Source organism: Elephantulus edwardii, unplaced genomic scaffold, assembly GCF_000299155.1.
Source record: "Elephantulus edwardii isolate Elephantulus edwardi_28Jun2011 unplaced genomic scaffold, EleEdw1.0 scaffold00077, whole genome shotgun sequence".
Lineage (NCBI taxonomy): Eukaryota > Metazoa > Chordata > Mammalia > Macroscelidea > Macroscelididae > Elephantulus > Elephantulus edwardii.
The window spans coordinates 8,809,214-8,821,766 of record NW_006399827.1 but is presented as its reverse complement, the minus strand read 5'-3'; the positions used below and the strand labels follow the sequence as shown (position 1 = coordinate 8,821,766).

Sequence of the window (12,553 nt, the reverse complement as noted above, 5' to 3'; positions counted from 1 at the left end):
TAATGCAGCCAGGAGACCCTAGAGTGGCCCTAGGGCTCTGCAGGGCACCAGCCCCTCCTGAGATGCCAAGTCCCAGGTACCCAGAACTGCAAGCCGGTCCTGGTCTCCCCGCCTGGTGGGCAAATCCTCATGAGCATCTGGGAAGATCACTATCGAGGGTTTCAGAAGCACCTGGGGAGCACTGTGCTTGAAGCTCAGTGTGAAGTCTGAAATATGCAACAGAAGAAATATATCTCTATCTCTCTAAGCTGAGCCTCTGTGTTTTCCCTCCTGGATGTCAGGGAGCCATCATCGTCAGGCCTTCTAGAAATCTTAGAACTTTAGGAGCCATGATAAGGTAGAAGTTTCCATTCCTGTTAAGTGGGATCATAGGTGGCCTCGTGGTAAGAAGCCGCACTGCAATCTCGAAGGCATGTAGTTTTTAGTCTACCAGCTGCTGCACAGAAGAATTCTCCTGTGCAGTTTACAGCCTGTGAAAATCCACTGGAGGGTCAGCTCTGAGTTGGTTCCCACTCCATGGTACTCAACAACAGGTGGGAACGAATTCACCCTAGGGACGGGAGTCACAGAACCTATGGAATCCTGCTGCTTCCTTCTGAGAAGCAAATGGGTCAGAGAGGCTTGGCGACAGGCCCCCAGCAGGCTAGCAGGAAAGCCGAAGCTCCAGCCTAGTTACTGAGATGTCTGGCCCAGCCTTGCGCTTCCTGCCCTGTCCCCCTCCCACCACACCAGGACTGGGCAGATGCTGGCCTCTGCCTCCAGTGTCTGTAGTTCAAGCCTGAGATCTCAGTGCTCCTTACTCTTGGTTCCTGCCCAGCCCTGACTTAGGGAGCATCAAGAGCCTAGGTGCCTCTAGCTACAGCCAGGTGGTTATAGTTGGCGCTTGTCTTTTTAGGGGCAGGATCTTTAGCAGCAGGGGCTTGGGTCTCGGTCAGTGCCAAGGGCATGCTGGAAAGATTTGTCATCCCATTGTAAGGGCTCCGTATTGGTCATCCACACCTTATTGTGGGAGTGAGGATGAAGTTCTCCCAGAATGCTATAAAGTCACCCTATGAGCCAGCCCTGTTAGCTCAGAATGGAAGACAAATCCTGCCCAGGCTGCCACATGGATAGTTCTAGTTGCCAAGAGAGGGCACCCTTGACCACTAGTAACTGTTGGGTTCTTGACTGCTCCCTGCATCTCCCTTTATTATAGCCCCTTGAGGGACATCATTGTCTGCATTCAGATCACGAATCTGAGGCTTAGGCTGTGAAATGTCTTGAGCCCAAAGCCTAGCTCGTAGGTGGTGGGAGCCGGCTTCAGACTAAGCCCCTAGCTTGTTACGTCTGCTTTCAGAAGTGCAGGCTGGGCAGGTAGCTGGGTAGGGGTTAAAAGCTGGAACTCAAAGGAAATGGTGTTGCGTTTCTGGGACTCAGGCAATTATTTTCTGGTTCCTATTTGAGGAAAATGTAAACCTTGGTGATTCAATGTGATGTGTCAAGCTGGTATCCAAAGTGGTGGTGGTTCAAATCCACCAGATGCTCCTTGGGAGAAAGATGGGCAGTTTCTGGTAAGGTTTACAGCCTTGAAAACCTCATGGAGGGCTGCGCTGAGTCACAGCCAACTCTGTGGCAGTGGGTGTGGCTTTTCTAGTGACTATTTTGACAAAAAGTGGCCCTGGCGACAATGGTTTAGTGCTTGACCACTAATCAATAGGTCAGCAGTTCAAACCCATCCAACTGCAGTGGCTTTGAACTGCTGACCTATGCAAGAAAAGGCCTGACAGTCTGCGGATTACACCCTTAGAAATTTGATGCAGCAGTTTCATGCTATCATAGAGGGTCTGAGTCTGAATCAGCTAAACAGCCACATCTGAGGAAAGATCTAATGTTCTACCGTTTCTTAATTTTTTTTTTAACTCTCAGGTCAATAAGAATGAATAGCTTCATTCAGCATAATAGGCACATAAACATTCAGATTCTGACTAAGCAATGACAAACCAGCCTGCAGGCTAAACCCAGATTGCAGCTACACTGTTAGGCGAGCATATTTTTACAGCATTGCTTTTGGAATTTAGGAAGGACACTGTCACTCCCTAGTATGTTGCACCAGGCCCTGTTACTCAGTGCTGTCACCTGCTGTGAACATTCTGCCTCTGCACTCTTAATAGTCAGGGGATTGTGTTGCTGCCTGAGGGTTCTGATTTAATTGGTCTGAGGGGCAGCCTGGCCTTGTGTTTTCAAAGCTCCCCAGGGATTGCAATTTGCAGGCAGGCTCAGAACTGTTGAATTCAAGCTGACCCCTACAGCTCTGGCTGCATGTCTGGCCCACCAAGTTAAAACCCGTTTGGCACCTGACAGGTTCAGAGGGCAGGCTTGGGGTGGGGGCATCCCTTATTCCACCTTTCCCTTGTTTAGGTCTTGAGGCAAATTCAAGTGTGACTTGGGGATGTTTCTCTGCCTGCATTCCTGACAGTGTTCCCCACTCCCATCTTTCTGTAGTGTCAGCTCAGCCTGGGGTCTGGACTTTTCCAGGCTGCTTTTAAATCCTTCCTTGCCTGAGCCCCCGGGGTCAAGATTCAGGCAGGGCCAGGCGAGATGTAAGCATGAAAGGAGTGAGGGGTTCGTGCAGACAGGCTGGCACCAAGAGGCTCACAATAATTCCTTTGGAGACATGGGGAGAGTCTGGGCAGAGCAGCTTTTGTATTTTGTGGCCCGCGTGCCCAGTTTCCTGGGCAACCATGGACCCAATAGTTCCATTAGAGGATAACCAATTGGTGCCCAGAACCCAGTTACTTCAGCCAATGGGAAGTGACAGTGGGCAGAATTGGGAGGGAGGGGATCTGGGGCAGAGAACAGCAGAGACCTGAGCAAGTTAGTGCTCTCTTGGCTGTACATGAGGTTCTGCAGAAGCCACACTTGATCTCACCAACCCTTTCTGAAAGTTGTGGAGGGGCCCTTGGGTAGCTGCCAGGCATGCAAGAGGAGCCATCCATGGGACATGGTTGCAGCTGGTTACTAGCCAAGACAAGCAGAGGCAAAACCAGCTGCACATACTCATGGGCTTTGAATGAAGCTGTCTCTCTGGGCCACAGCTCCTGGGTTCAGTAGTGGCCCCCAAGGGAAGGCCATCCCTGTGGCCATGCTGGCTGCCCCCTAGGTCACTCAAGGCTAGTGGCCCTTTTTGGCTCCCCTCTGTCACTGCTTGCTCACCTGCAGACATCAACTATGGACAACAGCCTTCTAGCCATAGTTGTGGCCACTGTTGAGTACGTACTGCCAAGTCTGAGCTGGGGTACAGACACCTAGAAGCCTCTGTAGAGTCACCTAGAGCAACCATCTCCTCTCTTCCAGCCATGGAAGAACACTGTGTGGCTGGCCGGTGGTCCCAAGTCCTCTGATGCCAGTCCAAGATGGCAGGAGTCTGTGATAGGCACCAGCCCTTAGGAGCTCTCCTGTCTCCTACTGTGTACCACTAAGTTGGAACTGACCTACAGGTGACCCTTTTCAGAGGCAATAAATCACGTGGGAGAAGTTGGTGGATTTAAACTACATACCTTCAGGATTGCAGCTCAGATTCCTACCACTAGGCCACCAGTCCTCCTGTCTCCTAAGAGCCACTAATTTGAAGGGCACGTGCCCTGCCACAGGGAGCTCTGGTGTCATGGTCCATGGGGAGATGTTCTGCTAACCCCAAATATCGTGCCTCTCTGTTGGTTCAGATCTACCAGTGGCTCTGTGGGGAAAAAGATCTCATTTCCTACAATTTAAGCTTTGGAAACCCACTGGAGGGTCAGCCGTGAGTCTGTTCCAATAGGAACCACTTTGACTTTGATGCCCTGCCCCAAGCCCCTTTCCCTCCCCAAATTTCTACCTCTATAGTCTCCTCTCCACACATCGCTCCTCCCTGGGCTGATGGAAGGGATGGGATCAAGGTCCTCTGCTCTCCCTCACAAACCTCTGCCACGGGGAGTTGGTGCAGCAGAAAAGGGAACCCAAGGTCCAGCCCTCTGCTGCCTGCACCTGTGTCCCCTGCTCACGCAGCTGACACCACACCCAGCCAGATCACATCTCCGTTTGATCTGGGAAGGGGCCCGTGCAGTCAGGGCCAGGCTGCAGCCCTGATCGTGCCTTTGTGGGGAAGGTAGTCTCGTCCCTGGTGTTCGTCATGGCTGTCCTGCTGCTGTACCAGCGGTATTCTCAGTGCTGCCAGCTCCTCTGCTCCTGCCACTTCTTCCGGAGCCCCCATCAATATGTAAGCACCCCTGCCCCTACCAGTCCTGCCCCAAAGACACCTGCTCTCTGACCAAGGAGAAGCAAGTGCTCCATGTGCAGAAGCCTTTGGAGTCTCCACATCTTGAGTCTCTAATTCCTTGAACCACGGCAACAACAGGCAGAGTTAAAAACTTTCTGGGCTGCCTCTTCCCTGGCCATTGCAAAGCTGGGCACTCTGGGGAGCTGCTCAGGGAAGATAATTGTTTCTCCCCCAGCTCTCTGAGCAGCCAGTGACCTTCCCTCTCCCCAGCTCTCCAGGGAGGGCCTCTGATGTTGTGGGAGGGGGGAGGTGCCACACCAGTACTGTCAGTTCTCTCCCTAGGGACTGGGCACCATATGGAATCCTGGGAACAGAAAACAAGAGCAATTTTTTGAGCTACCACCTCTCCAGGCTCTGGTCCTCCAGCTCTGAGCACCAGACTTGTGTTGAAGGATGGGAATAAGTGGAAGACATTCTCTCCACAAAGGCCATCCGAGCTGGCAGCGGTCATGAGAGTGAGCCACTGGTCAGAGGAATGCAATCTCTTTCCAGCTGAGTGCATTTCAGAAATGCCGAGGGTCTGCCCTGTGTATCTAGGACTAGGTGGGAAAGGTTGAAAGGGTGGCAGATGAAGACAACAAAGGGCTTGGCCTCTGCTCTCCAGCTTCACTCCCATTCTTCAATGATCTCTAGGATGGTCGTCCACCCTGCTTCAGCACCATGAGGTCCAGAGCCGAGGTCCAGCCAATGGAAAGGAGACAGGAGTCTCTGGGGACACAGGTGAGAGGACCTTGAGGGCTGCCACCTGGGAATGGAGAGGTGTGTGCAGAGGTCCAGAAACCAGGCATGGGGGTCTTGTATGATCAGGCTTAGACTCAATGCAGGGGAGCAGAAGAAAGGGATGGGGCCTAGAGGCACTTCCTGGAAGGGAAGAGTGCAGTGCCCTGAATCCTAGGCTGACTCTGGGGACAGGATCTAAACTGAACCTGGGTGATGGCTGGACGTTCCTGCCCTGGCTTCCTCAGTGTTCCTGGTCACAGGGTTATCACCACAGCCACGAGGTTTTCTGTGTAGGGCTGCCCAGCAGCTACTGATTGCCCAGGTGGCAGCCAGTTCACCAGCCCAGCTACGAAAGTGTACGAAAGAAGGACCACCAGCAGCAGCAGATCCACCAGCTGATTGCACAGCGCTTCGGGCTTTGGGCCTGCGCTTCGGGCTTTGGGCCTGCTGAAAGGTGACGTAAGCCCTTTACACATACATCTCCCCTCTGAAATCAAGGCAGGGCCACTGATGAAGCACCCCAGAACTTGGCCAAAGGTCACCTCCGTGCACTTTGTCTATTTGGACAGAAGGAAGGATGACAGAGCCCAGCCCCGGAGACCTGTCCTACAGCTTTAGAGGGGTACTGTGGAGCCAACACAAATTGTTTCCTGGGAAGGATCAGACACAGGGGATGGGACAGGACAGAACAGTCCAAAGGAAGGGCATGTCTGTATGGGGGAGTGCAAGGGAATGGCTAACACCTTTGCTGCCCCACCCCTCCCGCTGCCACCAGTTAAGAGGAAGCCTAAGGTTACTGTCTGCACCACCATTCAATCACAACTCTACCTACCTATGCCAGGAAGCAGCCACCTGCCCCAATCAAGGAAACACCACTGTGTAGGAGGGGCTACCACACCTCTCCATCCTTTCATCCCTCACCTCCAGGGGACTAGAAAAGACAATGCTGGGCTTACCGTTTCCCCTGCAACAGCAGCTGGGCCTTGGCCCTTGTGCCTGTGCAGAGACAAATGGAACCAATGATCTAAAGGAGATTGAGTTCATACTCCCAAGACAGTAAGATGGAAAGTCCATGGCAGACCTCCAGAGCTAGGTCTCTGTCCTCAATCCCTGGGGAAAAGGAGCCACTGGGATGAGAAACTCTTTGTTTGAGCTGCAAACACCAAAACCTACCTGTAGTGGACAGGAACACTCACCTCCAAGCTGACGCTTCATTCCTGGCTGTTCCACTCTAAAAGCCAAACCTCTAAAGGTCCTGGGTTGTACTGACAATGGAAGCACTCTCCAGGCTCTGAGTATTCCTGAAACCAGATTCTTTGCTGCTGTTTATGGTTTGAGATAAATCAAGAACCAGAGAGAAAGTGGGTGTGGTATTTGTTTTTCAGAGTGGGCAGAAAGAAGTCATTCGTTACCCACTCACTCTGCTTTGCCTTTGGAGAGGAACATGACTGACCCCATGGACCTCCTTCTGCCCAGTTCTCCCAGGGCCTGGATCCTGGACTGGAGGGATCCAAGAAGGGAAGTAATAGACCACCCTCCAGCTCAAGCCCTCTTTTTCCTTTCCCTTGGGGATGGGGGAGGGGGAAAGAGAGATACTGCCCAAAAGAAGCCCTCCTCCCGGTTCTTCTCTGGTATGAACCAGAGATCATGGGTAAGAACCAACAAATCAGTAAGTAGCTCCATCCAAGTATCCCCAAATAGTAGAGACTTATTGTCCAACTAACTTTATTCTGGCCCAGTTTAAATACCCCAGGTTTCCCAACTTGCTGACTTGACAGAGTCTCCTACAACCTCTATCAAGCACACTTCTTCCTTCAGAGACCTTGTCATCATCCTCGAACCTTGACTGCATCTGGGATCCAATTTCTGTCCAATGGCTTCAACCAGGAGCTCAAAGCATGTCAACCAGCTGGAAAGTGCCCTCGGGCTTGGTGGGAACCACGTGGACAAAAGTCTTGTAGAGCACAGCACCCTTGGGCAGCCTGCTGACCAGGTCCACAGCTTCTGCGTCCTTAGGATTGGGCACGTAGACATCCTTAGTATAGCGGACTATCCCTTCTTCCAAGGCATACAGGTACTTCTTCTTCCCCAGCCCCACCTGCAACACAAGGACCAGGTTGGCAGAATGAACAGCACAGGCTCCATCCCAGGGTTACTGGGCTGACCTCTCACAAGGATTCAGGGTCAGGGGCCAAAAGGGGAGGGTTCCAAAAGCTCCATCCTGGGTTCCTATAACTACTGACTTCCTTGCTTTCTGTTTACTTATTCTGTAACAGAGAAGGGAAAGAAAATGCCAACAGCCAATCCTCATGGCTGCTCAGTCCCTGAGGGCTAAGAGACAACCATGGCTGTGTACTGTGTACAATCCAGATCCTAACCCAGACTCGGGAAGATGCCCCAAGTCCCTGCCACTGGGAGCTTAGTTCACATGAGACTGGAATTGTCATATTAAACACTAGTTTGAAACACATTTTGATCTACAGAATGATTGATAAAGGTCTGCTCTAAGGAAAGTACAAATGAAAGCAACTTGAATAATGCACATGCCAAGAAACTAAGATGCAATAAGTGAATACTTAAACAGTGGTTACTATGTATGTGTAAGTTTGTTTCAAGCACTTTCCTGCATAATTCACTCTCTTCTTACTTTGTGAGGTATGTGCTATTCCCAACCCCATTTTATATATGAGAAACACAAGGCAGAGAGATTAAGTAACTTGTGTAATAAATATATTTATATAGTAGTTGTTGGTTTTGTGTACTGTCAAATTGGAACCAACTCATAGCTGACCCACCCGCAGGTTTTCAGAGGCAGTTAATCCCATCCTTCTCCCACCAAGCAGCTGGTGGTTTTGAACCACGTGCCTCTGGGTTGCAGCACAGCTTCTTCCCACTAGATCACCAGTGCTCCACTATATAGAGAGATAGCTATAGATGTGTGTGTATGTGTGTGTGTGTGAGAGAGTGTGTGTGTGTGTGTGTGTGTGTGTGTGTTAGCTGCTGTTGCCATAAAGTTGGAACCAACTCATAGCTAACCCTCCAGCAAGTTTTCAAGGCAGGAAATTGCACAGGATTTGACACGTCCTCCTCCAAGAACTGGGGTTAAAAAGAAGAACCAGTCTAACTCTACACTAAGCTTACTCTCTACTCACCAGGTGAAATGAAAGGAGATAAAGCAGGTACAGGGCTTGGCATCGAAAGCCCAAGATAAATCATTGTTGTTATTATGCTTAAGGTCAGAGGGAAGTTGTCCTAGGGGCAAAAAAAGGGATCTCAGAGCAACTCACGTGGGCTCCCGGGTGCCAACGGAACTGGCGCTGAGTCCCCAGGATGTTGCCGACATGAACATAGTGACCTGTAAGAAAAGTCCACCAGTGCAAGCACTCAGCTCTGGTCCCCGTTACTGGGGCAGCACAACACAGTGCGAAGAAAACACAACAGCTCCCACCTTCCTGACTCCAGCGCAGCCAGAAACTACCTCAGGAGGCTCCCAGGCAGTAATCCGCCTCCTGACCTCCATTCTCTCTCCAATCACACAGTTGAAGTTCACATCTACCTGTTCCTCCTCGTGCCCCCCTCCCTTACTCAGGCCTTAAGGGTCACCCCTTTATGCGCTAACCTCAGCTGGGCACTTGCATGGTTTCCCAGCTCTTCTAGGAAACATCAGGGGCAACAGGGCACAAAGAGCTGGGCCACAGAAGCCAAGCGTATTCTCACCTTCCATTTTCTTGATGCCATAATGTTTGCCGGGTGACTTTCCACCCAGGTTTTTGGAGCTGCCACCTGTCTTCTTGGAAGCATATCTGACAGCAAGAGCTGTCGCCTGAAGGGGGCTTAACTGCGCTGTAACTGTAGAAAGATTAACAGAAACACTGCTCAGACAAACAGGATTCTTTCTTGGCCTCAATGGACCATTTTCTCATCTGAGAGGCTGCAAGGGAGGCAGTGTCACAGGTGGTAAGGAAGACAAACCACTGAAGTATGTTTATTTTCAGGGAGTATCTAGAAGTTCTTCATCTTCACCAAGGGTTCATTCCTCATACTGCCCATGGTGTGAGCACTGAGGGAGGTGGTGGGAGAGGGAGGAAGAGGGAAGGTGGAAGTGAAATATAAACGGGGAAAGAAAATAAACAACATGTGCCCTGGGTCCTGACGCACTCAGACCCAAACAGGAAATAAACACCACAGAAATAGCAAAAGTCAGCAAGAGAACCCCACAGAGCAGTGGGCTGCAGCCTCACCATCATGCCCTCGAGGCCAGACCACTGTGCCCGACAAGAGGACATTGTGAGAGGGGAACACAGTACTGGCCTCGTTCACCATGGGCTCCTTTTAGAGCCTCCCCTCCACCCCCAGTCCACACGAACAAACCAGACACTTGTAAATCAAAAAGGCAGCTTGTCTGAGGGACCTGCCCACTGCCTCCTGGACGTTCTTCCCAAATCTCATCAAACAGAGGTCTAACTGAGAAGCTCAACAGCCTGTCCATCTTCACATGTTCTCTCCATACTCATTTAAAGGGCTCAGTGGTATTTACTTTTAAAAGAAAATGAACTCAAATGCATACTAGTCAAGAAGACACCCCTTGTAGTATGACAGACCCAGAGCCGGCAGTCGGCCTTCAGTTCTCCAGACACAGATGGTTTATTAGAACCAGAGACTAGCTGAAGCAAAGGAAAAGGAGGTAAGAATTTGTGGAATGCCTAGCAGTGAGATTTAATCACCTTTCAACAGCTAGTCAGTCATTCACTAACTTACTACATACATTGAGGAACCAGGCTTGGGTTATCTTTATCTGTAGTATCTTATTCACAAATCTTTGCCATCTTCTCCTCCCTAAATAGTGCCACCATCTATCCAGTTGCTCAAGTAGAATAAGAAAGTCATTGCACTCAATGGTGGTGGCAGCATCAATACCACCTTCAGTTAGAAAGCCGGCAGTTGTTTGCTTCAGGTGGCCTAACAAAATTCAAGTCCCACTCATGTCGAGTTCAACTAATTTTGAAATATTTCGTCCTTTGAAAAAAATGTCAAAGTCAATTTATTTAAGATAAATAAATTGTTGACAAGTTAAAATTGCAGATGTCCCTCCACATGCCTCACATAACCAGTGCACTAGCAGGTTCTGCTGTTTACAAAACACATTTCCAATCCATCCATTTCCCTCTGAGATCACTGATACTTCTTCTATTTTGGCTAAAACTTCTCTCTCATCGAGGCTGCTCCTTCGGGGTAAGGATTCTGAAGCTTCACCTGACTTACTCTGGGCATGTTGTAAGAAGGGCCCAGTCCTTGGAGAGGGATAGCAAGCCTGGAAAGGTGGAGGAACAGCTCAAGAGAGGAAGGCTTCGGATGAGATGGATTGACTCAGTTTGTGACTGGGACAGGCGTTTCAGAGACAGTGGAGTTGGCTCAAGATAAAGCAGGGTTCAGAGCTGTTGTACATAGGGTCGCTATGCGTCACAAGCGACTCAACTGGCATATAAAACTGTAATGTTCCATCTGGTTTCCCCATTTCATGTCTTTCCCTTTTAAATCCACACAACAGCAACACATGGTTCTCAATAGGGAAAACTCGATTAAGTCCCTCTCTTGGCTCTCACTCATTTGAAATGTTACCTCCATAAGGGCTTCCCTCACCACCCAGTCTCAAAGATAGTCTCTCGCACTTTTTCCTGTTCCCTTCATTTGTTACAACTTGCAATTATTTTATTTCTTTACTGGTTCCTGCACTAGAAACGACTGTTGAAGGCGGAGGAACCTTGGCTTCATGATTTCTGTTGGGACCCTCAACACATACCACAAACTGTTTTGCACAACCTAAGGCCTGAACCGGTTGAAAGAATGTATTTCTTTTTTTAGCTACAGTGTAGCACTTGCCGATCTAACGCCAGAAAGGATCCACGCCACGTCTGAGACCGGACCCAGCGTATCCTTGTCGAGGGCAGATGATCACGTGGTTCTCGGAAACAACGCCCCCATCGGCCTCTAACGATGTCACGTGATGTGCCACAGCCGCCCTTTCGGGCCTCGCGCTCCACGTACCGCACCCCGCACACTGCCCCGAGCCTCGGGCTCCCCGCGGAGCACGGGCCTCCTCTACATCCCGCCGGCCTCCCTGCTCACGCCGCCCTCCGCCCCCACAACACCCGTTACCAGCTATCCGCGTCCTCAGTGCTAGCACAGCCGACGCCATGTTGGCTTTCGCCGAGCTTCCGGTCTCACGATTCGGCTTCCGCTATCGGGGAAACCACTTCCGGCTTGTTGGTGGCATTTGAAAAGGTGGCGCGAGAGCTTGCAGATGAGCTCTCGCGGTCACGGGGCTGTCTGACTGGCTGGGGTCCGCTGCTGAGCCCCAGTCTGCGGGGCTTTGCGGCCCGGGCGCCTGGGGGACTCTGCAGGGTCCTGTGGGCGATACAGCACGACCACTTCCGTCCAGAAGCCGGCTTGCGGCGCAGTGTGCCCCGCTAGGACGTCAGCTCCTATTCCCTCCTTTGCAGCTGTAAACCTACTTATTAGTGAGGGGTAAGGATGAAGCTGCTGTCTCAGCGTTTAATTTACTTTATGGGGCTGTTGCTGTGTTCTGCAAAAGCGCTGTCGATCCATTATTTCGTTTCATTCTTAACAACTCTGTAAAGAAGATGATTATATAAATATGGAAGAATGTAACAGGAGGCCTGGGGGCAACTGACATTCTTTCTCCGTATTTTTTTTTTCTTTCTTCATTTGAGCATTTTGTTGTGGTTTGAAAATTTACACAGCAGATCGGTTTCCCGTTAAACGATGTATACACATTCTGTTTCATGACATTATTTGCAATCCCCTGAATGTCACAGCATGTCATGTATCTTTCCCGCCTCTTCCTGCTTTCTGAACATTGTTTGGGGCAAGTACTGCCCTTTTGAGTCTTGTATTGTTGATTATTCCGAGGATCCTTCCTCACAGGATATTTTTCGCTTCATAGGCCTGTCCTCTGTTTGGCTGAAAGGTGTGCTCCAGTGGTGGGCTCGCATCCTGCCTTGAAGGGTATCTCAGGGCCACAGTCAGCAGTTCCACCAGTCACTATCAGACCAGTAAGTCTTGTTTTTTCAGATTTTTATTTTTCCCTCCATTTTATTCCTTCTATGTTCAGGACATTCTGCTGTGATCTTGGGCAGTAGTGGTAGCCCAGCACCCTGCCCTTCTGGTCTCAAACTTGTGAAAGTTGTGGTTTGTTTGGTTTATCAGGCCTCTGCACTAATTGTTCCCTTGAGTCTTTGATTTTCTTTACTCTTCTTTGCTCGAGATGGGAAGAGATCAATTGTTGGATCTTAGGCGGCCACTCACAAGCTTTTTTTTATTTTTATTTATTTGTGTGTGTGTGTGTGTGTGTGTGTGTGTGTGTGTGTGTATACTGACTGGTACAGGAGGAGATTGTCCCTCCTTCTCCAGCAGAGCATCTGGTGGATTCACACTCACAAGCTTTTAAAACCTCCTTTGTTGAAGTAGATTTTACTACTATCATCTTTATAAAGGAGAATCAAGCCCACGAAGGTTAAT

The 12,553-nt window shown here is 50.2% G+C and overlaps 1 protein-coding gene across 1 annotated transcript; it reads right to left on the bottom strand.

The window, feature by feature from the left end:
* Positions 1-6,905: 6,905 nt before the first annotated feature.
* On the bottom strand, positions 6,906-11,210 carry MRPL27 (mitochondrial ribosomal protein L27). Its single transcript, XM_006889298.1, has 4 exons — positions 11,171-11,210; positions 8,732-8,863; positions 8,302-8,369; positions 6,906-7,112 (listed from the first exon to the last, which is right to left on the bottom strand). Exons 1-4 carry the CDS (start codon positions 11,208-11,210, stop codon positions 6,906-6,908), a joined length of 447 nt encoding a protein of 148 aa, XP_006889360.1.
* Between the last annotated feature and the right edge of the window lie 1,343 nt (positions 11,211-12,553).

Excerpts from the sequence above, each read along its gene's own strand:
- MRPL27 (XM_006889298.1), bottom strand. The coding sequence starts at position 11,210 with ATGGCGTCGGCTGTGCTAGCACTGAGGACGCGGATAGCTG. Across the intron at positions 8,864-11,170 it reads ACTGAGGACGCGGATAGCTG|TTACAGCGCAGTTAAGCCCC; the intron begins GTAACGGGTGTT and ends ATCTTTCTACAG. Across the intron at positions 7,113-8,301 it reads GTTGGCACCCGGGAGCCCAC|GTGGGGCTGGGGAAGAAGAA; the intron begins GTGAGTTGCTCT and ends CTTGTGTTGCAG.